The sequence below is a fragment of the Phacochoerus africanus genome, chromosome 2, assembly GCF_016906955.1.
Source record: "Phacochoerus africanus isolate WHEZ1 chromosome 2, ROS_Pafr_v1, whole genome shotgun sequence".
NCBI classification, from domain to species: Eukaryota; Metazoa; Chordata; class Mammalia; order Artiodactyla; family Suidae; genus Phacochoerus; species Phacochoerus africanus.
The window spans coordinates 268852516-268873963 of record NC_062545.1 but is presented as its reverse complement, the minus strand read 5'-3'; the positions used below and the strand labels follow the sequence as shown (position 1 = coordinate 268873963).

Sequence of the window (21448 nt, the reverse complement as noted above, 5' to 3'; positions counted from 1 at the left end):
TCAGTGCAGGTGGGGCCCAGGGTGAAAGTGGCCCTGAGGTCGCAGAGGGAGCCGGGGGGCAGCTTGTACCTGGCTGGGTCTCTCTCAGGGTTCTTTCTCCTGCAGCCCCAGCCACCTGCCCTCACCTGCATCTGGAGTGGCTACGTCTCTCCCTACCTCCCCCAGCAGCGTGTGAGCCCTGCCGAGGTCAGCAGGACACTGCTGACAGCCTCTGCACCCCAAGTCCCAGCCCCGGGCCTCCCCTTCACCTGGCCCCTACCTGGGGCCCACCCTGGTGGCAAGCCCGAACACGTCATCAGTGCTGCTCACCTTAGCTCTGAAACCAGCTCTAGCCAAGAGGAGACCCGGACTCGGAGACAAATCTGGCCCTTGGCTACAGAATCAGTGGTGCCAAGACCTGGTCCCACAGCCGGTTGGTCTTCTCGCAGCATGGCACACCAGACCTGGAGCCGGTCCCACCCGCCCCGGTGCCTCCTCTGAGCGGTCCGCCTGGATGGCCCCCACTCACAGCGACCGCCACCCCTGACATCTTTGTTCCCCGTCCAGGAAGACCCAGGTATGAGTCATGGAGACCTTCTCTGAGCCTCAGTTTCCGTCTCTGTACAACAGGGGTGATGGGGTCTCAGGGCTGAGGCAAGGACTCGCAGCTCTAAGGCAGTAACAGGCTCGGCTACACAGGAGATGCTAAGTGTCAGCTGCCCTTATCCTGATGGTGAAACTGAATCCATCTTAGTCCCAAAACCAAAGTGTCAGCTTCCCTTATCCCTCCCTTCTCCCGGGGGGCCTGGTGTCCTGTCCCCCTCCCCAGGCCAGGATCACACCCAGAGAAGGAAAGGTTACTACAGCACCATCTTTTTTTTTTTTTTTTAGGGCTGCACCCATGGCATATGGAAGTTCCCAGGCAAGGGGTAGAATTGGAGCTGTAGCTGCCTGTCTATACCACAGCCACAGCAATGCGGGATCTGAGTCATGCCTGTGACCTACAGCACAGCTCACGGCAATGCCGAATCCTTAACCCACTGAGCAAGGCCAGGGATCCAACCCGCATCCTCATGGATACTAGTTGGGTTTGTTACCGCTGAGCCACAACAGGAACTCCCACAGTACCATTTATTAGCAGACACCACAGGGCTGTTAGAATTTCAGGGGCAGGAGGGAAGGGGCAGAGGGGCGGGACAGTCATAGACAGAAAGCTGGGGACAGAGCTGTGGGACCTGGCAGGTTAAGCTGGACCACCAGGGCCAGGGGCTCCACTGGAAGGAGGGAGAGGCTGAGGCCACTGGGAGCAGGTGGTGGTCCAGATGCTGCTGTCTCTCCTATGAGGTCCCCAGGAGGAGCTGGGAGGAAAGTTCCCATACACTCGCTCTAGAAACCTGGGAGGAAAGTGCCCTCTTTGGGCTGAGCCGGCAGAGAGCCAAGGTGCAGACCCACGCTTCCGAGATAGGGAGGGGGCTGGTTACTGAGGCTGGGAGAAGACCTGGGGTGGGATTCTGGCCTGGGCGACCCTGGAAGTCTCCCACAGCCGCTCTCTGAGCCTCAGTTTCTCCATCTGGAGAACACGTGCAACGCCGGGACGTGGGCGTGGGGCGCGGGCGCCGTGGGCTTTCAGGAGGGGCAGGCGTCGCTGGAGACACACAGCTGGGCAGCCTTCACTCCACCGCACTTCTGGCTCAGGCCACCCGAATGGGTCGCGTGGTGGGGCGGGGGGTGGGGGGGCCGGGGCATCCAGAGGGCGGGGAGAGTTGGGGGTCCCTCGGAGAGGCCGTGATGGAAGCGGCTCCGTTGCTACGAGCGGCCTTAGCAACGCACCCATTCAGCGGAGACAAAGGCGCTGTCGCTTGAGTGCAGAGGCGCCGCTGCCGCTCTCTTGTTCCCACAGACGCTGTGCGGGGGCGGGGGCGGGGGGCGCTGGGAGCCGAGGTGGGGGGTGATGGGAGGTGCCGCTCGGCCCCCTCAGAACGCCCACCAACAGCTGGGTGCTTGCGCCTTCCCCGCAGGCCTGCAGGGGGCGCCTCCAGCCCATTTTGCAGAAGGGGAAGCTGAGATGCTGAGGACCTGGGACACCTGACCGGGGGAGGGGGGGGGGTGGCCAGCTGCGAGTTTGGGGTCTTACAGACCTGGTTCAAGAGTGCCTACGCATACACCACATGACTACTGCTGCACCTCAGTTTCCGCATCTATTGGGGTGGGGCCTGACCCCAACTCTGCCACTGACCCTGGCTTGGTGACACCTTCCTCTCTGAGCCTCAGCTTCCTCATCTGCACCGCGGGAGGGTGACAGCACCCCAGGCGGCCACGTGAAAGGAGTCAGCAGATGCCCGGGTTTGCCCAGGGCCCGGCCCCAGCGAGAGCTCCACAAACAGGAGGGGAAAGAAAGATCCCCAGCTTGGAGGCCGAGCAGGGCTGAAGCCGCCCCCCCCCACCCCCCATCAGCTCCTCTCTGGTTTAAGACTGTGGGAACTCAGGCTCAGAGAGGCTGGCAGTGACCAGAGTCCCCACAGCTCCCTTTGGGCCCGGCTGAACCCTCCTTGAGCAAAGCTTGGATGGCCCCAGCCTTGCCCCACTACCCACAGGTCCCCTTCTTGCCATCATCAGCTGTCCAGTTGGGGAAACGGAGGCCTTGGGGTAAAGCCCCTGCTCCTCTCCAGGTTTGGGAGGCGTCTCAGACCACAGGGCCACAAGATGGGGGCCCTGCCAGGGCGTGAGGCGAAGAGGCTGGGTGTTGGGGTGCGTGGAGGGAGGCAGGCTCCTCGCTTGCTGCCTCTCTGGCAGCACTGGCCTGGGAGGGGGTCCCAGACTTCCTCCCTCACTAAGCCTCTCCCCCTGATCCCTGCATTTTCACTGTCAGCGCCCACAGGGTGCTGATGGGGGATTTTCAGGCACCAACAAGGAGCTGAGTGATAGGAAGACCCCTCAAATTGTGGCAGGTTGGGTGCGGTTTTTTTCTCAAATCATTTCCATTTTGGGACAGTGGGGCTGAGGGGGTATCCGGGCGCCGAGAGGAACAGAGGGAGCCCCTGGGGTGAGAGCTGTACCTGAAGGCTTGAATGCTGTCAGCTCCACAGCCTGAGGACAGACGGGGGGTCCATCAGTGGGGTGGCCGCCACGCCTTCCGCGCCCCTGGCCCTGGGACCCCTTGGCTGTCTTGGGGACGACTCCTCCACCTCAGGGGCCTTGGGACTCGGGGTCTGCCAGCACGGGGTCAGCTCTTCCCGGCTGTTCCCACACCCTTCTGCCTGGTAACTGAGAAACGAGGCCACCTGGGCCCCCAGGGGAAGCCCCCAGCCCAGCTCCACCCTGGTCCCTGTGGTTTCCCCAACGCTGCTGGTCACACTTCCTAGCCCCTTGGCAGAGCCTTGCCCTTCCCCGGCCTCACCGGTCTCTCGGGTTCTGCGATGGAGGAGAAGGTTGTGGGGTTTCTGGGGCTGTGAGTTCCTAGTGGAGGGAAGACACACGAGCAGGTGAACTTGCAGGAAGCTGAGGCAGGAAGCTCTCTCTGTGCTCCCTAACCCTGGACAGGGACCTCACTAACACAGACCCTAAGAATCCACTCAAAATTTCCCTTATAGGTTAGTGATGAAGAAACTAGGGCCCAGAGAGGGAAAGTAACTGGCCCAAGGGCACACAGCAGGTGAAGTAGGAGCTGGGATTCAAATCCCTGGCTTGACCCTAAGTCATTCATCCCATGTCTCGTCTCAAGGCCCTGAACCTCATCCATCTACCTGCCTTTGGGCACCTCCCCACACCGTTTCTGCATGGAGACCCAGGGAAGGGGACCCTGGACAAGCTCTGCCTCTAGGCCGGGCACCAGGGAGCCCGGTGGTGGGGGTGGTGGAAGGAAAGGAGCCTTTTCTAAGCCATCCCCCAGGCCTTAGTCTCCTCGTCTTTCAGATGGGCTAACAGGATCTGCCATTGCCCTCCTAGCTCCCCCTGAGCACTGGGGAGACTGGGCACGGGGTGGACTCGGAACGGAGGGTGGTGTGGCCTTACCTCTAAGAGCCAGGTGTCTTCGGGGGGGAGCCAAGACCACAGGGTTGTCCCGGGCCATCTCCCAGGGGCCTGAGGGCCCAGGGTGGAATCCTGGGCCCACGGGACTGGAGCAAGCCTGAAAGGAAAGAGAATCAGTGCCAGGACCCCGACTATGGGGAGGGCCCCCCGCCCCTCCACCCGCGCCTGCCCACCGGGAAGGCCTCTGCTGCCTTCTTCTCAGCCATCCTCTGCAGGGCGCTCCGGACCTGGAGGATGGGGCCAGCGTCAGGCCTGGGACTCTCCCTTGACCTGCAGGGGCCAGGCACAGAACCCCCCTGCACGTAAGCCCTGCCTGCCCCACCCCTGTCCCATCCCCCAGCAGCCGGTGTCCCTGGACTTACCTCCCCATTGTAGGCGGCATAGACCAGGAAGATGTACGGCCCCTGGGGACAGACCCAGGGTGAGGGTGGGTGTCACTGCCTGGGGGCCCCTACCCCCCACTACCTGGCCTGGCATTGCCATGGAGACACCCTCAGAGACATTTAGAGACATGAGCTGATATCCACAAATCTTGCCCTGCCCCTCAACCCACAATGGGGAGGGGGCAGGTGTGGCATTTTATGGCAAAGAGAACCAGGAGGGGCCTTGTCCTCTGGACACCAAGCCTTCGGTCTCTGGCCATCAGGCAGGCCCCCTGCCCTCTGTCCCTCCACGCTCCACCCCTGTCCCTGACCTGGCTCATCCTCTAGCCTCACTATGCTGCAAGGGTGGCAAATGGGAGAGGGGACACCTTCCTGGGGCTCCAAGGCTAAATCGGGTCTGGAGACAGAAGACTGCATTCTGACCGTGTCTCTAGCGGAAGGTCTCTCTGAGCCTCTGTCTCTTCATCTAGAAAGTGGGGATGAGGCCCGGACTTGCCTCCTGCTGACTGTGAAGGACCCAGCACAGTGGCCGGGTTGGAGCAGCCTCCTCCTCCCCACGTGTGTCAGGACCACAAGCCTGGCCACTCACAAGGCACCATCACACTTGGGTGACACTTGACCCCCACAGGAGCTCCATGGTTGGGGGTTGGGTGGGGAGAGGGACCCTGGGGCCCAGCGTAGGGGACAGAGCTCTGTGTCCCAGGCTGATGTGTGGCTCAGCAGGTGGGATTTGGAGCCCAGGGCTTGCTGAGTGTCCATCCCGCCAACGCGAAGGGCAGCAGTTCCTCCCCTGAGATGCAAACTGGCTCCCAGCCTGACTCGGGGACCTGCCCCGAGACAGTGGCAGGAACATCAGAGCAGGCCCACATCTGAGGCCTTCTGACCACCCCTCCCCCCCCGCCATAAGACAGCCTCTCCCCTCCTTTCACCAGACCCGAAGGAGAGGTGGGACGGGGTCCGAGCTCAGCAGAAGGGGAGAGGTAGAGAAGCCTGGGAAAAGCCAGGTGGTCCATCCCAGAGAAGGGGACAGGGAGAGGAGACTATGACAGAGACAGAGCCTGAGAGACAGAGGAAGAATCTCAGGGAAAGCTCAGAGACAGAGACAAAGTGTGAGACCCCAAGAGAGGAAAGGATGGCCTTGGGAGGGAGGCAGAGGGAGCGGTGATGGGGGCTCTGGCTTTGTGGCTGCAGCTCTGCCCACCTGAGGGTCACAGGCAGGGATGGAGCTGCAGTAGTTGCCATAGCAACAGGATGCTGCTGCTGCCCTCATCAATCTGAGGCAGGGTGGAGAGACCTGAGCAGGGTCTCTCTGCTAAGTGGGCCGAGCTGGAATCCCAGCCCCTGGGGCTCTGGGGGTGGGGTGGGGGGCTTAGAAGAAGGGCTTCTCTGTCCCCGGGTGCCCAGGCCCCATCAGGTCTCTGGGAGTCATGCTTCTTTGGGAAGAACATTGAACCCCAGTTTTGATTCCTTCCTTTTTTTTTTTCTTTTTTGCTTGTTCCATGGCATGTGGCGTTCTCGAGCCAGGGATGAGATCCAAGCCGCAGTTGCCACCTAAGCCTCAGTTGTGGCAACGCCGGACCATTAACCCACTGTGCCCGGCCAGGGATTGAATCCATGTCCCAGTGCTCCAAAGATGCTGTGCCACAGCGGGAACTCCTGGAACCCCAGTTTTTCTTAATTCTCCAGTCCCCCCCTTGGGGAATGAACTCCATCCTCCCCCGGCTGTCCACCCAACCCCACCCTGCCTCCTTTCCTCTCTCCATCCCCATGCCTGCCTGACAGACCCCCAGAATCCAGGCAGAGAAGACAGTATGGCCAGGACCCTGGAGACAGACTCCCTTTGCACCCCTTCCCCTCTCTCTGCCTCTTCCCTTCTTAACCCTTCACTCCCTGGCCTGGGGCCTGGTCTGCTCCCCCCACTCTGTCAGCTCTGCAAGAACAGGGCATTTTGTGGCCTCCTCTGCTACTGTGTCCCCAGTGTCTAGAACAGTGCCTGGCACCTGATATTCCAAAAACATCATAGAGACTGGATGAGGGTGCCCTTTCCCACCCCAGCTCCCCAACCCCACCCCCAGGCCTGGCAGTTCTTCCGGGAACAGGCCAGACCCATCTGCAGGCAAAGCTGAACACCTGATGGCCGAGAACACAAACTTGACCTTGGACCCCAGCACCGCTCCTTTCTACCATGAGGCCTTGGGCAAGTGACGTCACGGGGCCTCAGGTACCCCATCTGTAAGGTCTGTCTGGAGATACAAATGCGAGCCTGGCCCAGGACTCAGCACCCAGGTGTTCTCAGCCCACCTTTGAGGAGAGGACGGGAGGTGCCCAGGACGCCCAGCTCTGGGGACACGTGGCTCCTGGACAGAATTGGCACCTGATTTCCTGAGCTTGTCTTTGCCCATCTGTGCCCCACCCTCCAACTCTGAGGAGGGACCTGGGCTGGGCGGAGCCAGGAGGGGTGGTGGGTATAGATAACAGATGCTGGGGACACAAGGGAGGCGGCAGGATGGGTGGGGGGAGAGGCAGGGCAGGGTGGGGAGGGCCCTCCTTGGACTGATGCCCACCCAGCCCTCTGACCCATCTCTGTGGCTCCCAGACGCAGGACCAAAAGGCACACAGAAGGGCTCCTGTGGTCACAGGTTCCTGCTTCATTTACTGGGCTCATGTCCTTCCAAGCCAAATCTTGGCTACACCGCCATCCTCGGCAATGAAGCAGCTCATGCTGCACCACAGGAGGCCACCTGCAGACCCCAGAGAGAGGCCCCCGGTGTCCTGCACCCCCATCCTTGGCCTCCTGCCGGGGCCTGAAGGGGCTGGAGCACAGCATCTCAGGCTGCTGGGCCTCAGCTCCCTCGGCTGCCAAACAGGTGCAGAATCCTCCCTGAAGCACTGCTCTTGGATTAGAGGTTTGCTCCCACTCTCCTTTCCCACTCCCTCCCCGTGACCATGTCCCCCGTTGCTGTTGGGACATCTCTTCTCAGTCCCCTGACAAACCAGGCCCTCTGAGCTCCAGTGTGTGGCCTGGAAGTACCTGGAAGGAGTTGAGGCCCACGGCGGCGTAGGCCCAGGCCGGGCTGAGGTGCACCAGCACGCCGACCAGCCAGGTCAGGCCCAGGACGGGCAGCAGGACCAACACCGGCTTCACCGTGGCCCTGCGGGACAGCAGGTAGGGCTGAAGGAGGCCAGGGGGCCGGCTCCCTACCGGGTTCTCGGGAGGGCAGCCCCTGGAAAGCGCCTGGAGACAGGCCCGAGCTGCAGACCGGGGACCACAGCTCAGGATTGAGGTGTAGCTGGTAACTTCTGCTGGACTTGACGGCCCCTTCTCAGATGCCCCGAGTGGCATCAAGTAGGGGTGGTGGCACTGGAGAGATGGGGTCCTAGTCCCAAGCCTGGCTCAGAGGAAGGGAGTGGCAGTTGTCCAGGTGGAGGGCTGAGGCTTGGACGGTGGATCCAGGACACGTGGGGGCTGGAAGGGCTTCCTCTTTCCCCTCCTCGAGGCTCCCCTGGGCCACCTGGCTTTTCTGTGTCTTTTTCTGCTTTTTAGGGCCACACCCATGGCATATGGAGGTTCCTAGGGTAGGGGTCAAATCAGAGCTACAGCTGCCAGCCTATGCCACAGCCATGGCCACATGGATCCGAGCCGCATCTGTGACCTACACCACAGTTCACGGTAATGCCGGATCCTAAACCCACTGAGCCAGGTCATGGATGGAACCTGAGTCCTCGTGGATACTAGTCAGGTTTGTAACCCACTGAGCCACAACGGGAACTCCCTGCCAGGCTTTTCAGGGTCCCCACTGGCTCCGGCTTCCCTGTTCTTGGCAGAGGGTGGGTAGGGGAGAGGAAGGCCAGAGGGTACCCCTTCCATCAGGATATGGTCCTGGAGAGTGACTGAGGTTCTTGGATGGAATAGAGACCTAGATTCTCACCCTGAACCTGAACTTTGGGGACTGATCTGGGGGTCTCCTCTATCTTGTCCCCACCAGGCCATCAGTGCCTTCTGCAGATGGTGAGTCCCCAGGACGGTGGCTGGTGGCATCCCCCTCATAGACACACAGGCTCAATTACCATCCCCGCAGGCCAAGTGCATGAGCACCTGCTTCCACACAGCCACATTCTCGAGCAAGTGTGCACACACCGCAGGGGCACGTCACACACCAATGCTCACCCATAGCCTTGCACGCATGAGCACACGTGGCCACATGCACACACACGCTGGACTCACACATGCTCACACATGGCTCCCCCAGTCTGGGGCCTCACCACATCTGGATCCTGAGCTGCTGCTGCACGCAGGGCTGCGGGCTCAGCATGCGGGCCCGGCGGCGGGCACTGGACACGGTGACTATCACGACACGGACCAGGATGCAGGTGTTGGCCTGGAGATCTGGGGTCAGTGGGCGAAAGGGCCTGCCCTCCCCTGCCGCATCCCTCCCCTGCAGGCCCCCCACCTCCCTGCTCACGGTCAGCACGAAGAGCACGGGCCCCACGAAGGCCCAGATGGTGTCTGTTTGCACATTGAGCCAGCAGTGCCCGGTGGCCACATAGTCTCGGGGGGACGTGGCCAGGGTGATGGCCACAATGACCACAGGCACACCTAGGGGAAGAATAAAGGACCTCAGGACCATGCCACTCATTCTGGCCTCTCTGGGATCCAGTGCCTGTCCAGAACTGCCACGCCCAGCTGTCCCCGTGGCAGGTGTCCTGGTGGCCTTGGGAGATCCGGAGAGTGGGCTCAGTGGGCCTGATCCTTTTGGGTGGTGTTGGAGCCCTCAGCAGATGGGGAGTGGAGGAGCTGAGATTCAGTTGAGGCCTTAGGGCTGGGAATCAACAGAGAGGGCGGCTGGCGATTGCCATGGGGGTCAGCAGGTCACAGGTTAGGGAGGCAGCGTCAGAGGCCGGGAGTGGAGGTAGTTGAAGTGGAAGGGGTTCCAGAATTGGAGGTGGGTAGAGTCGGAGGTTGATGGAGCTGAGCAGCTGAGTTTGTGTCGGAGACGGCTGCTGAGCGGGGTGCTGGGGGCCGGTGGAGGTGGGTGTGGGGCGGTGGCGGGTGTGGGGCAGTCTGTGTTGGACATAAAAGAGGCCATGCGAGGCAGAGTCGAGGAGACCAGAGCAAGGGTGGGGGCAGAGGGGCCTCACCCCAGCCCGTGGCGTAGTAGAGCCTCATCCGGGGGCCCGGGCGCATGCTCACAGCCACCACCCTGCTCCACAGCAGCAGCCCCTCCACCAGCATCCAGGAGAAGGCGACCAAAAAGAGCAGGTGCATCACAGCTGTGACGGCCACACATGCCACCTGGTGGGAGGGTGGGGGATCCCCACATGGCCCGTCACGGGTGCGGCCCCTCCCTGGGTCCCCTGCCATTGCCTGGCATTGCCCAGCCAAAGTGGACGAGTGGGTGGGGGCTCCAGGCAGCACCCTGGGCCCAGCCCAGTCATTCAGAACCTTTCCTCCCAGGGAATGGAGCTGAGGGATGATGGGGGTGGGGGACCCAGAAAAGGCAGAAGGTGCTTTCCCAGGCCCCCAGAGGTCACCAGCCCATCGGCTGCCACCCACCTCATTGTCCTTTGCCCACTCACTGGCCATCAGGAAGCCCTCGGCGGAGGCCAGGGAGAAGGTGAGGTTTTTGTGGACAGTGGCTCGCTCTGACTTGGGGACCCTGGGGCAGGCAGAGGAGTTGCTTAATCAGGACACCATCCCAGCCCCCCAGCCCCCCCTGCCCCTAGCAGCCCCAGCCCCACTGAGCCCTGGGGAGACAGGCTAATGAAGGCAGAGAGGGGAGCTCGCCTCACCCAGCTGCCAGGAAGAGCAGGAAGGTGGTGGCGAGGGCGCAGAAGGACACACCGCAGCCCACAAACGAGAGTGTCCTCAGCAGTGACTCATCCTCAGGGCTTCTCTGCAGGAGGGACAGGGACCCTGGAGCCTGGGAGCCTGGCCACCACCCTGATCTGAAGGGACCAGGCCTCACCTGCCCCCGCCTGGCAACTCCCAGGTTCCTCAGGCCACCTCTTCCTCTGCCAGGCCTGCACACAGCAGGCACTTAATAATGAGCATCTGTACAGCCTCTCCTGCTGGCTCTCCCTCAGCTGGGGCCCAGCTCTCACTGACTCCGCAGCTACTAAGAGCATTAGGTTGAAGCAACCAACACACTCAGGCGGTGGGGAGGGGCTGGCAGGGGGACAGCCACCCACCCAGCGGGTCATGAGGAGCTGGCACGGATTATTCATGATGTGCCACATGTCCACGCTGTGTTTTTACAGGAAAAATGTGTTGGATAGCGCATTCCTCTAGTGTGTGCCCCCAACACGCAGAGTGCCCCCAGGGTTCCTGGGCTCAGACCCCATCTCACTCATCCTCTTGGCAAGTGCCCCTCAGAGGCCCTTTCTGGCTCCGGTGAGCCCGCCTCTCTTGGCTTCCTTCTGGAATCTGGCTCCCCCTCCGCCCCAGCTCTCTCCCCACTGCCTGAGTCTTTACATGCTGGTACCTCTCAGGAGCCTGTCTTGGTCAGGACTCCTTTTATCTTTTTTTTTTTTTTTTTTTAATTCTTTTAGGGCTGCACCCACCCTGCAGGTATATGGAAGTTTCTGGAGCTAGGGGTCAAATTCGAGCTGCAGCTGCTGGCCTGTGCCACAGCCATAGCAACACCAGATCCAAGCCATATCTGCGACTTTAACCCACTGAGCGAGGCCAGGGATCGAACCCACATCCTCATGGATACTAGTTGGGTCCTTAACCAGCTGAGCCGCAACGGGAACTCCTCTTTTTATTCTGACCTCATCTCAGCCATGACTTTACCTCCTGGCTCTTCAACTCCAGCTGAGACCCCTCTCGCCCTGAGCACCAGACCACAGACCTCACAGCCCCTCAGGCCCACGGCCTGCCCAGAGCTGCTGCCCACCTGCGCCTCCTCATCCCCCAGCGGCCCACCCACCTGGTCTCCCCCCTGCTCCCTGGTCCAGGGTCCCTCCCTTCTCTTAGGCCAGGCCCGCTGCTTCCTCCTCTCCCCGCCCCAGCCTCACTGCTGGCACCAGCAGGCTGCCTGGTGCAAATCTAAAGCTTGCTTCACACTCTTCCACACCCGCCCTCTGCAATAGGACCACATCCAAGCATGTGAGCCTGGCATTCCAGGCCCGTGGGATCTGACCCATGCCCACCTTGCCCACTTCCACCGGTCCCCCCCCCCCCCACTCCTGGGCATCGCACTGGAAGCTCCAGACACAATGCAGGTCTAGAACGTAACAGGTCAGCCCTCTCTGGCCCCATTGCCTTTGCTCAGATGGCCCTTTGCTGGGGATGCCTTCGTGCTCAACTCCTGTTCATCCTTTAAAACTTGGCTCTGAGATCACCTGCCCTTGTTCCCTTGCCCCCTCCCCAGCCCTCACCTGGACGTCATACACCTGCAACAGGATGGCAAAGTTGGTGCTGTGGTTGCAGAAGCAGGCAGTCGAGTCCCGGTACAAGGCGGTCACAGAGCAGCCACTGGTGGCCCAGGAGCCCCCTAAGTCTGGGCTTGGGTTGAGTAGGGAACAGAGGGCTCTAGAGATGCGCTGACATGGGGATAGGGGCAGGTAGCAAGCAGGGCAAAGCCTCTGCCAGAGCCAGGGGTCCCTCGGTGCCCTCCCTCTAGCCAGCTGTGTGACCTTGGACAAGTCACTGCCCCTCCCTGGGTCTCGGTTTCCCATCTGTAAAATGGACTTCACATTCTCAGGAATGTAGGATGATGGGACTGATACCAGTAATTACCATTGATTAACTGCATTAATTACTAAGCAACAGTGATTGATATTCATTCCCTGGCCTTGGATACGTCATTGACTCTAACACCCATACGACAGATGAGTCTCTTCCTAGGTACCCGACAGAGTAGGCTTGCATACCTCCTATGACAGGGAACTCACTACCGCCGAGATAATAGGCTCTCCTGCCCCAGCTTGTCTCCAGCTGAGTAGGGCCAGGAGCCACCCCCACAAAGAAGTTGGTGAATAGAGGCCAAAACCATGCTTGGGTCCTGCCTCGTCCTTAAGCAGAATGCATTTTTTTTTTTAAGTGCCTCGTTTAAAGACCTTGGAAACTCACCTGATGCTGAAGTTCCAGAAAGCACAGACAGGCTCCACCAGCTTCTGAGGGAAGGCCTAAGGGCAGCCAACAGGGACAGGGCAGGTGCGTGAGCGCATGTGGGCAAGGAGAGGCAGAGATGCAGGGGGACGTGGAGGCCTCCTTGTGTTGGAGGAACCAGGGGTTTGCACGGGGTGGGTCATTGATGCAGGAGCTGGAGAAAAATACTGGTGGAGAGGCAGAAGGAAGGTGAAGGGAGCAGACTTTCAGGCTGGCATTATGGTTGATACTGAAATCCTAGGAACAAGCTAAGCATGACTCTTCCCTCCAGGACGCTCTGTTTGGTAAGAACACACAAGGCTCTACTGATGCGGGGAGAGCTCGTCATGTGTTTTTTCCAAAAGGTGCACAGTAGGAGCCCATTTATGGTTAAAAAAATAAGGTTCTATGTAACTGAGAAAACACATGCACAAAAGATCTGGAAGCAAACACACAGGGAACAGTAGTTAAGTCTCGGTGTTCCCTTTCTGGCTCAGCAGTTCATGAATCTGACTAGGATCTATGAGGATGCGGATTCCATCTCTGGCCTCGCTCAGTGGGTTAAGGATCTGGTGTTGCTGTGAGCTGTGGTGCAGGTCACAGATGTGGCTTGGATCCCATGTTGCTGTGGCTGTGGCTGTGCCTGGCAGCTGTAGCTCCGATTTGCCTATTTGACCCCTAGTCTGGGAACTTCCATATGTCTCGAGTTTGGCCTTAAAAGGAAAAAAAAAAAAAATCCCCCACCAAAAAACAGAGAAACAAACAAAAAAACAGTGGTTAGGTCTCTGTCTTCATAGGGGTCCCACCGGTGCTACAGCAGTAATCGGAGCCATGGCAGTGACAATGCTGGATCCTTAACCCACTGAGCCGCCAGGGAACTCCTCAACACTCCTTTTTAATGCTGAACTACAGGTCCTATCAACTGTGCCAAGGAAAGAAAAAAAAAAAAAAAGACAAGGATGAGAAAGGAGAAAACAACTGTCTTCATTTGCAGACAGCATGATCAGGATGGAGAAAATCCCGACTCTGTAAGAAACGACCACGATTTCTATATCTCGATCAAACTGATGTTTCTGAAGTCTTGAGATGAAACGCAAAAGACTGATAAGCTGTGGTGTGTGTGTGTGTGTATGTGTCCAGGATTAGTCGTTTTGAGAAAAAGAGACTTTAGCTTCCTCTGAAATGCTCTACACATTCAAAGTCAAAAAGGAATTTGTGTGTTACACATAATGAATTAAATGACATATCTTGGTGATCTTTCCATGTCAGTTTATAACAAAATACTTCGTTCCTTTCATAACCTCAGCTGATGGTCCCCTGTGTAGCTTCATAAGACTTTTTAAATTGTCCCTATTGGGAGTTCCCTTTGCCGCTCTGCAGGTTACGAGCCTGACTAGTATCCATGAGGATATGGGTTCGATCTCTGGCCTCGATCTTGAGTTAAGGATCCTTCATGGCTGTGAGCTGTGGGGTAGGTTGCCGATGCGGCTTGGATCCTGTGTGGCTGTGGCTGTGGCCTTGGCCGGCAGCTGCAGCTCTGACTCGACCCCTAACCTGGGAACTCCCATATGCAACAGGTACGGCCCTAAAAAAGCAAAAAAAAAAAAAAAAGTCCCTATTGATGGATGTTTTGGTTATTTTCATGCGTATGAAGCGCAGTGCAGGGCAGGCCCCACATCTTTCTGGATCATCCCGTGGGAACCATCAGTCTTGCAGGTTACACTGACTATAATGAAATCCCAGCTCTGCCACTTACAAGCTGGGACCAAGCACAGCAGCTCCCCTGAGCTTCCTGCCATGGAATGGGCAGTGGGAAGATTAAATGAATGCTGCTTATTCAAGGCACCTGCCGTAAGTAAGTGCGCCATGCGTGACTTCCCTGCCCTCTCTCTTGAGGACAGTGGGACGGCTTTGAGCATTTTTCTTGAGCATTTTTAGACCTTGGTTGTCCCGTGAACAAATATTGGGATGTGGTGGCAGTGGGGTAGGGGGTGGGGCACCAAACCAGGATAACGGGACCCGGTGGCTGTTTCCCAAAAGCACCACCCAGTACCTGGACCTGGTGTTGCAGATGAAAGGTCACAGCTGTGTTGACCTCCCCGGCTTCATCCCACACCTCAGAGGAGATGATGGCTGACCCCACCTGGGTGCTTAGGAACCTGTGGGGAGAAAGGGAGCTTTTAAGGGCACCGGCTGTCTGGGGAGAGAGGTCATGCATGGATGGGGTCATCTCATCCAGGCCCCTGTGGAGGAAGTGACACCTTCTGTATTCAAAGAAACATCAGGAAAAGTCCTGTGCTGGGAATTGGGGCACTCGGTTTCCTTATTTATTTATTTATTTTTTGGTCTTTTCTAGGGCTGCTCCCATGACATATGGAGATTCCCAGGCTAGGGGTCGAATCAGAGCTGTAGCTGCTGGCCACAGCCACAGCCACAGCAACTCGGGATCCCAGCCACATCTGTGACCTACACCACAGCTCACGGCAATGCCGGATCCTTAACCCACCGAGCGAGGCCAGGGATCGAACCCGCAACCTCATGGTTCCTAGTCGGATTCGTTCACCACTGAGCCATGACGGGAACTCCCCCTGAGTTCCATTCTTGCTGGTTACTTGAGTAAGTCCTGTTCCCTCCCTGAGACTCAACACAGAAGCCAGGACTCCAGACAGGAGCTGAGCCACTCTCCCACCCGCATGTCTCTGGCAGGCCCAGAAGTGTGTGTGTCAGGGGTGAGCGGGTTTGGCCCTGGGCTGCATTTGACCACCACAGGGGGGTGCTCTGGGAGGAGGCGGAGGCCTGGCCCTCCCTGCGGAGGGGATCCAGGCCCTCACTGGTCTGCTGGGTGGGACCCACTCACCTCTGCATTCTGCTTGTCTCTTCAGAGCTGTCAGGGGCTGGGGGCCCTTGGCCGGGGGCCCCTGGCATGTGCTTGAAGACACTTGAGCTGAACCAGCTCTGGATCACGGTGACTCCAGAGAGGCCTGGATGAATGCGAGGAGGCCCAAGACCCACCCGAGGACTGAGCAAGCACCCCAGGTTGGTCTGGAGGGTAAGGCTCTGCTCACCTTACGGACAGGGACACTGAGGCACAGAGGTTAAAGGACTTCCCGAAGATCACATGTTAATAAGTGGCGGGGCCAGAATTTCCACCAGCCATTGTTCATGTGGTTAACCTGGCAGCTCCAAAGCCCTTTGCTCCTCATCCTAATCTCCCACCCCGGGTGGCAGCAAGGGATTCTGCGCAGGATTCAGGGGAGGCGACTAAGTGAACACCTACTATGTGCCATTAGCCTCGTAACAACCCAACAACGCAAATACGAATAGGACAATCTCACAGATGAGGGAACGGTTCTGAAAGGTGAGGGGACTTCAGAGTTTCAGAGCTAGCCACTCTGAGGGCTGAGGTTTGACCCAGACCCCAAGAGGGCTCCCCCTCCCCTCCCCTTCACCCACCTTTCCCGAGGAGCCGCCTTACTTCACCAGCAGGGATGCAGATGTGGCCAGGCCCCTCTGGGTGCCCACCGGGCATCGTGAATATGGAACCCTCCGGGCCCGCCTCCCTCAGGTGCAGCCGCTGCAGCTCCAGGCCTGGGATCAAATGGGGCCGAGTGGCTGGACCTCAGGAGGGAGGTCTTTCTGCTGAGCTGGCCCAGTTGGCAGGGTCCACGTCCTCTCTCCCGGCCCCATATCTAGGAGGCTAGTCCTGCTCAGAGAGGTTTGGCACCTTGCCCAGCATAAACCGGACCTCTCCAAATCAGAGGGAGGGGGTCCCTGATGAGGGGGAGCCACTGGGGGGTATGGATGAGCCACCAGAAACCCCTGGGTGCCTGAAGGGCCCAATGTTTGCCCGCGGTCCCACTGTTAGTGCTCCCCCACTCAGTCTACAAACATTCACTGAGCAGGCACTTGGGCTTGGCCCTGAGATGCAGAAATGACTCAGAAATAACCCTGGCACGCAGGGAGCTTCAGGGTGGAATTACGTACTGACCCCAAATACAGCAAAAGTTATGTTCAAGATACTGGGGTAACAGAGGAGAGAGGAACTGACTGTCAGGAGAGACCTAAAACCAGGGAGGGCTCCCTAGCAGAGTTGCTGCTCAAGCAGGGTTCTGAAGGATATATAGGAGTTCGCTAGGAGGTCAAGACAGAAAGAACCTTCTGGAGGGAGGGTACAACATGGGCAAAGGCAGGAAACAGAATGGAGTTTCTGCGGGAGTCAGAGAGCTCCCAGGGACCAGGGCTGAGGAGGATGTCTGAGCCCAGGCCCCACTCAGAGCCCAATTGTGTGGGACAGGTGGGGGCAGCCTCACCAGCCTGGCGGTGCTGGAGGTGCATTCGGGGCCGCTCAGAGGTCAGCACGCTGCTTAGCAGGGGTGCCAGGCGCTGCACACTCGCCACCAGGGCCATGGGTCCACCTACCACCTGGGGGGAGGTGGCATCTCAGCCCCTCTCACACTCCACACCCCACCGCCTCCCACCGTGACGGCTATTCTCCGTGATCGATGAGGGGCCTGCCTCTCCAGACCCTCAACATCTCCAGAGGGCCTCCGGGACCAAGTCCGGTCTCCTCAGACTGCAGGTGAGCCCTGCCTTCTCCGGCCTCGCCAACACTCTCCTGCTGACGGCCTCGCAGGGCTCTGCCTGCTGGTAGGTTGTTTGTCAGCCGGGCACATGCTGAAGGCAGGGCCATGCCTTCTGCTCCTTGGGTCTGACTCAGTGTTAGGCCTATAATAGGTGCTCCGGTTTTAGGTTCCAAAAGGAAAGCCATGGGGGGGTGGGGACAGGGCAGGGAGGGGAAACACGCCCTCATGGGACACCTGCTCTGCTGGGAAAGTCGCCTGACTCACATCGACTCCTCTCCATTACCTAAGCAAGGCAGGTCTGAGCGTTCCCATTTTCCAGGGAAGAAGACTGAGGTTCAGAGTCTGCCATGGTGCCTCCGGTCCCCAGTCAAATGTGGGCTAACACTCTTCCCAGGATGGGGGGCACCACTTGAACACTCCACGGGACCAGCCTCCTGTGTGGTGCCATCCCCACTCCATCCGCAGGTTTCAGCTCTGTCCTCTGAGATCACAGGGGACCATGTCTGCCTCTAAAGCCCCAGAGCTTTTCGGGCAATGTTCATGACCCCTTGTTTTCTCCCGTCTCTGGGCTGATCACTCCCAGACCCACGGGCACTTCTGTCAGGATGAGATTTCCAACAACACCCTCACCGCCCATCTCTTCTGTTCTCCACGGCTGAACACCCAGCAGAGAGGACCTCCCAGTTCAGGTGGTCAGGGGACTGTCGGATGTGGGTGGCCCTTACTGACGAGTGGCTCTTAATTGTTAACTGTTGTTCAAAGGCAGTCGTATGTGGAAGTTCAGCCTATCAGACAAAGAGGAGCTTCTCCTGATGGATGGAGAGAGGGAGCCCACCCCAGGTGGGTGCTGGCTCGCCCACGGCTACATGAACTGGTGACAAGGGAGGAACCAGAGCCCAGATCACACCCAGCCCTGCCAGCCTCACCTCGCCGACTTTCAGCCATGCACTGGCCAGTGGCTCCTCCAGGACCAGGCTGGCCACAGACACAACGGCCTGGCCCAGCTGCTCCCACGGCCCTGTCCCAGGCTCTGGCTCCCAGGCCCCGAGGGCTGCCACTCTTTTCAGGAAGTGCACGACAGCCAGCAGTGCGGCGGGCCCCAGGGGAGCTGCCTCCTTGGCCAGGACTCTCTCCAGGATACCCAGGAAGCTGGAGGCCTCGGCTGGGGACAGGTCCCCATACCCTTCGGAGAGAGGGTCCGGGAAGAGCTGCGGGGCACAGGAGCCGCTGACTGCTGGTCAGGCTGTCACAAGGGGCCCCTCCTTTTACAGGTAAGGACACTGAGGGGCAGGGAGGCCACCCATAGCACCCCCAGACTCTCCAGCCCCTTGGATGGGGGCTCACCACAATGGCATTGGCCAAGGCGTTGACTTGACTGATAACATCCTGGCCAGGCCATGACTGGGCTTCCTGCAGCCGCAGGTAGTTCTCTGCAAAGAAGCAGATTCCAGACTGAGCCCTGGGCAACCTCCTCCCCAGCGGCGCCCCATCCACCACGTGTGGCTCTGGGAGGAAGAACACACCGATGGCTGTGTGTCTGGAGACGGAAGTGTCTTCGATGGGGAAACCGAAGCCCGGAACAGCAAAATCACCTGCTCTGGGTTACACAGCTGGGATTCACCCCAGGTTGGTACAGCCCCATTATCTGTGGTCTAGGCTTTGTGGGGGCCCTGAGATTCTGAGAAGATTCTGAATTCCCAGGCTTTGCTACCTGCTCCCCCTCAGCCTGCAGCAGTCCATACCCAGTGTCCCCATTAGCACAGCCCAAGGCACAGCTGGATGGGGATTTACCTGTCCCATAGCAGCAGAGAAAGGGCAGCTGCTGCAGGCAGAGCAAAGGGCTCTCGGTGCGGGGTCCTGGGTCCCACGTAGGGCACTCCTCTGAGGGCACTGGCCAGGGTGGGAGAGCTGTCAGGGATGCATCCTGGCTTCCCATCGGCCCTATGATCCACCTCCAGTGTGCCTGGAAGGCGCCTGCACACCAGAGGGGCCCCCAGGATGCACGGTCCCGGATGGAGTTAGGGGGCGACATGGGAACTTGGAGGCCTGGAGAGGGCGTGGCCAGAGTTGGGCGTGGCTCGGTTTGCAAGAGGTGGGCTGGGTCCCCCAGACTGAAGGGAAGCCGATGCAAGCCAGGGAATTGGAGCTGGAGCCAAAAGGTGGGCGGGGGCTGGCAGCCGGGAGGCTGGGCAGCCGTACCTGGACAGAAAAGCCGCACCCACACCAGCGGCAGCAGCGAAGGTGTGACGTCCAGGGCGTCCAGATCCCAGCGGAAGAGCAAGCCGCCAAGAGGCGGCGCGCAGGACCGTGCCCTGTTCAACTGCGCGGGGCTCAGGGTCCGGGCCCATAGGTGGAAGTCAGTAAGGTTGCCGCTGAAGGCGTCACGCGCAGAGAAGCCGCCGCCCAGAGAATCCTGGTCCTGGCCCAGCACGAGGATGCCGCCAGGTGGCAGCGGGTGGCCGGCGCCCAGACCCCGCGCCCCGGCGCGCCGCCGCCCGTCGGCGAACAGCGCCCAGCGCCCGCCCAGCTGCTCCCACGTGGCGCACACGTGGTGCCAGTGGCCATCCGCGCGGAAGGCAGCGCGGAAGGGCGCGTGGTGCCCGCGTACCACGAGCGCCAAGTGCACAGCGCCGCCCGGCTCGGCGAAGGCGCGCAGCTGCAGCGCGTTGGCCAGCGCTGGCACCGCGAGGGAGAAGAGCGCGGCCGTGTCAGGCGAGGCGGCGTCCCACTGCACGTGGGCGCACGCCGTCAGCGCCCCGAGTGCAGGCAGGGGCTTCCGAAGCCGCGCTGCCCTGTCCGCCGTCCTCTCACCGAACCTCAGCACCGCAGTGGTGTGCGCGCCTGCGGGGACACGCGGGCCGCGACCTCAGTTTACCCAGCTGCACACACCGTCCTGCAGGTGATGACCCTTTGCGCAGCTGTAGGACCCCTCCTGGGCCTTGGGTGCCTCCCTCTCTCGGGAAGGGAGAAATGGGGGCTCCAGTGCCCTGCCCAGGGGTCAGCCCTCTACTTTCAGCCCAGGACAAGAGAACCCGAGATGCAATGCCGACTTCCGCCGGGCTCAATCCGCAAGGACTGTCACAGTGGGGTGCTGTCTCATGGTCACCAAAGCCTCCCCTACCCAACTCCCATCTCCCAAACCCTGGCCCCACTCACGCCTCTGCGGGGGTCTTCGCAGAGGGCTCTCTCTTTGGCCCACCCAGATGGGGTTGGGCAGCCGTGGAGCAAGGACCCCATCTGGAGGTGGCAGTACCAGGTGGCCAAACCGCTGCTCACAGGACTCCTGGGCCTGCCACCAGTTCAGCCGCTGCCCAGAGAACTTGCACACCTTGTCGGCAGTCTCCACTACTTCTCCGGGGGCCAGTGGAGCTGCAGGGTGAGAGGAGGGCCGGTGTGGGAGAACGGTGTGTGGGCATCTGACCCTTGTGGGATGGGTGGGATGGGTGGAATGGGCAGGGTCAAGGACACTGGGCTTGGAGTCATTTGGGGCTAAAAGGGTCTGAACCCTGTCTGTGCTGTATGACCCAGCAAGTTTTGTTCCCTTGCTGAATCTATTCTGTCATCTGTATAGGGACAGGGATGAGATGGACATGAGAGATGCTTTCAGCCCAGGGTCTGGTATGGTGGGGCTGAATGAACTAAAAGGCATGTCCTCCTTTCCTTTGTATTTTGGGGGCCGATGTAGCATGAGGACCACGGGCTGGCTGAGCTGGGGGAAGGGGAGCCTTCCTGGGGTGTTCCTCATACCAACCTGTAACCCAAGGGTTCCTTGATTCACCTGGGGAGTTGGAAGGGGTCCCAAAGAGACTCGTTATCTGAGGGAGAAGAAGACAGGTGGGGTCTGAGTCACATCCCCATGTCATATGTGCAGTTATTGAATGTCTACTATGTGCTCCGGCAGGGGACAGCGGAAGCTGTAGGTGCTGCAGATTCACCCAGCATATGAGCTTGGGCAGGTCACTTCATCGCCCTGAGCCTGTTTCCTAGCATCCAGTGGGTGTTTTTGTTTTATCTCTACACCAGGGACTTAGCTTGTGTAACTTGCAGTTACCTTGTGATATGAGGTGGCCCCTTGGAGCCCTAGCCTTGAGTGCCCTCCTCCCCCGCACCCCTGCTTCCCAGAAGTTCAGGTACCAGGAGAGTGAGGAGGAGACAGTAGCACCAGGGGGCCATTCTGGATCCAGCAGGGGCAGGCGAGGAACAGCAGGGATCACGCGCGTGGCCAGTGTGGACTGAGGGAGGAAAAACAGCACAGGAAAGCTGCTCAGGGTCCTGCCTCACTATGCTAGCTGCTCTGTCATCTTGCTCCTTGTTTGGCTCCCAGACCCCGCTGGGCTGGAAGCCCAGGACGGGATGGCCCACCCAGTGGAGATGACATTTGC

The 21448-nt window shown here is 59.7% G+C and overlaps 1 protein-coding gene across 1 annotated transcript; it reads right to left on the bottom strand.

The window, feature by feature from the left end:
- Positions 1-1670: 1670 nt before the first annotated feature.
- On the bottom strand, positions 1671-21239 carry ADGRD2 (adhesion G protein-coupled receptor D2). Its single transcript, XM_047769295.1, is given in 25 exon segments — positions 1671-2064; positions 3079-3260; positions 3377-3435; positions 3991-4105; positions 4182-4235; positions 4371-4412; positions 7423-7543; positions 8655-8770; positions 8855-8988; positions 9531-9684; positions 9946-10048; positions 10182-10285; positions 11772-11904; positions 11906-11925; positions 14537-14642; positions 15341-15464; positions 15937-16071; positions 16794-16905; positions 17993-18274; positions 18411-18496; positions 18858-18956; positions 19266-19907; positions 20223-20435; positions 20818-20881; positions 21201-21239. Coding segments are annotated over 25 exon segments (3633 nt in total).
- Between the last annotated feature and the right edge of the window lie 209 nt (positions 21240-21448).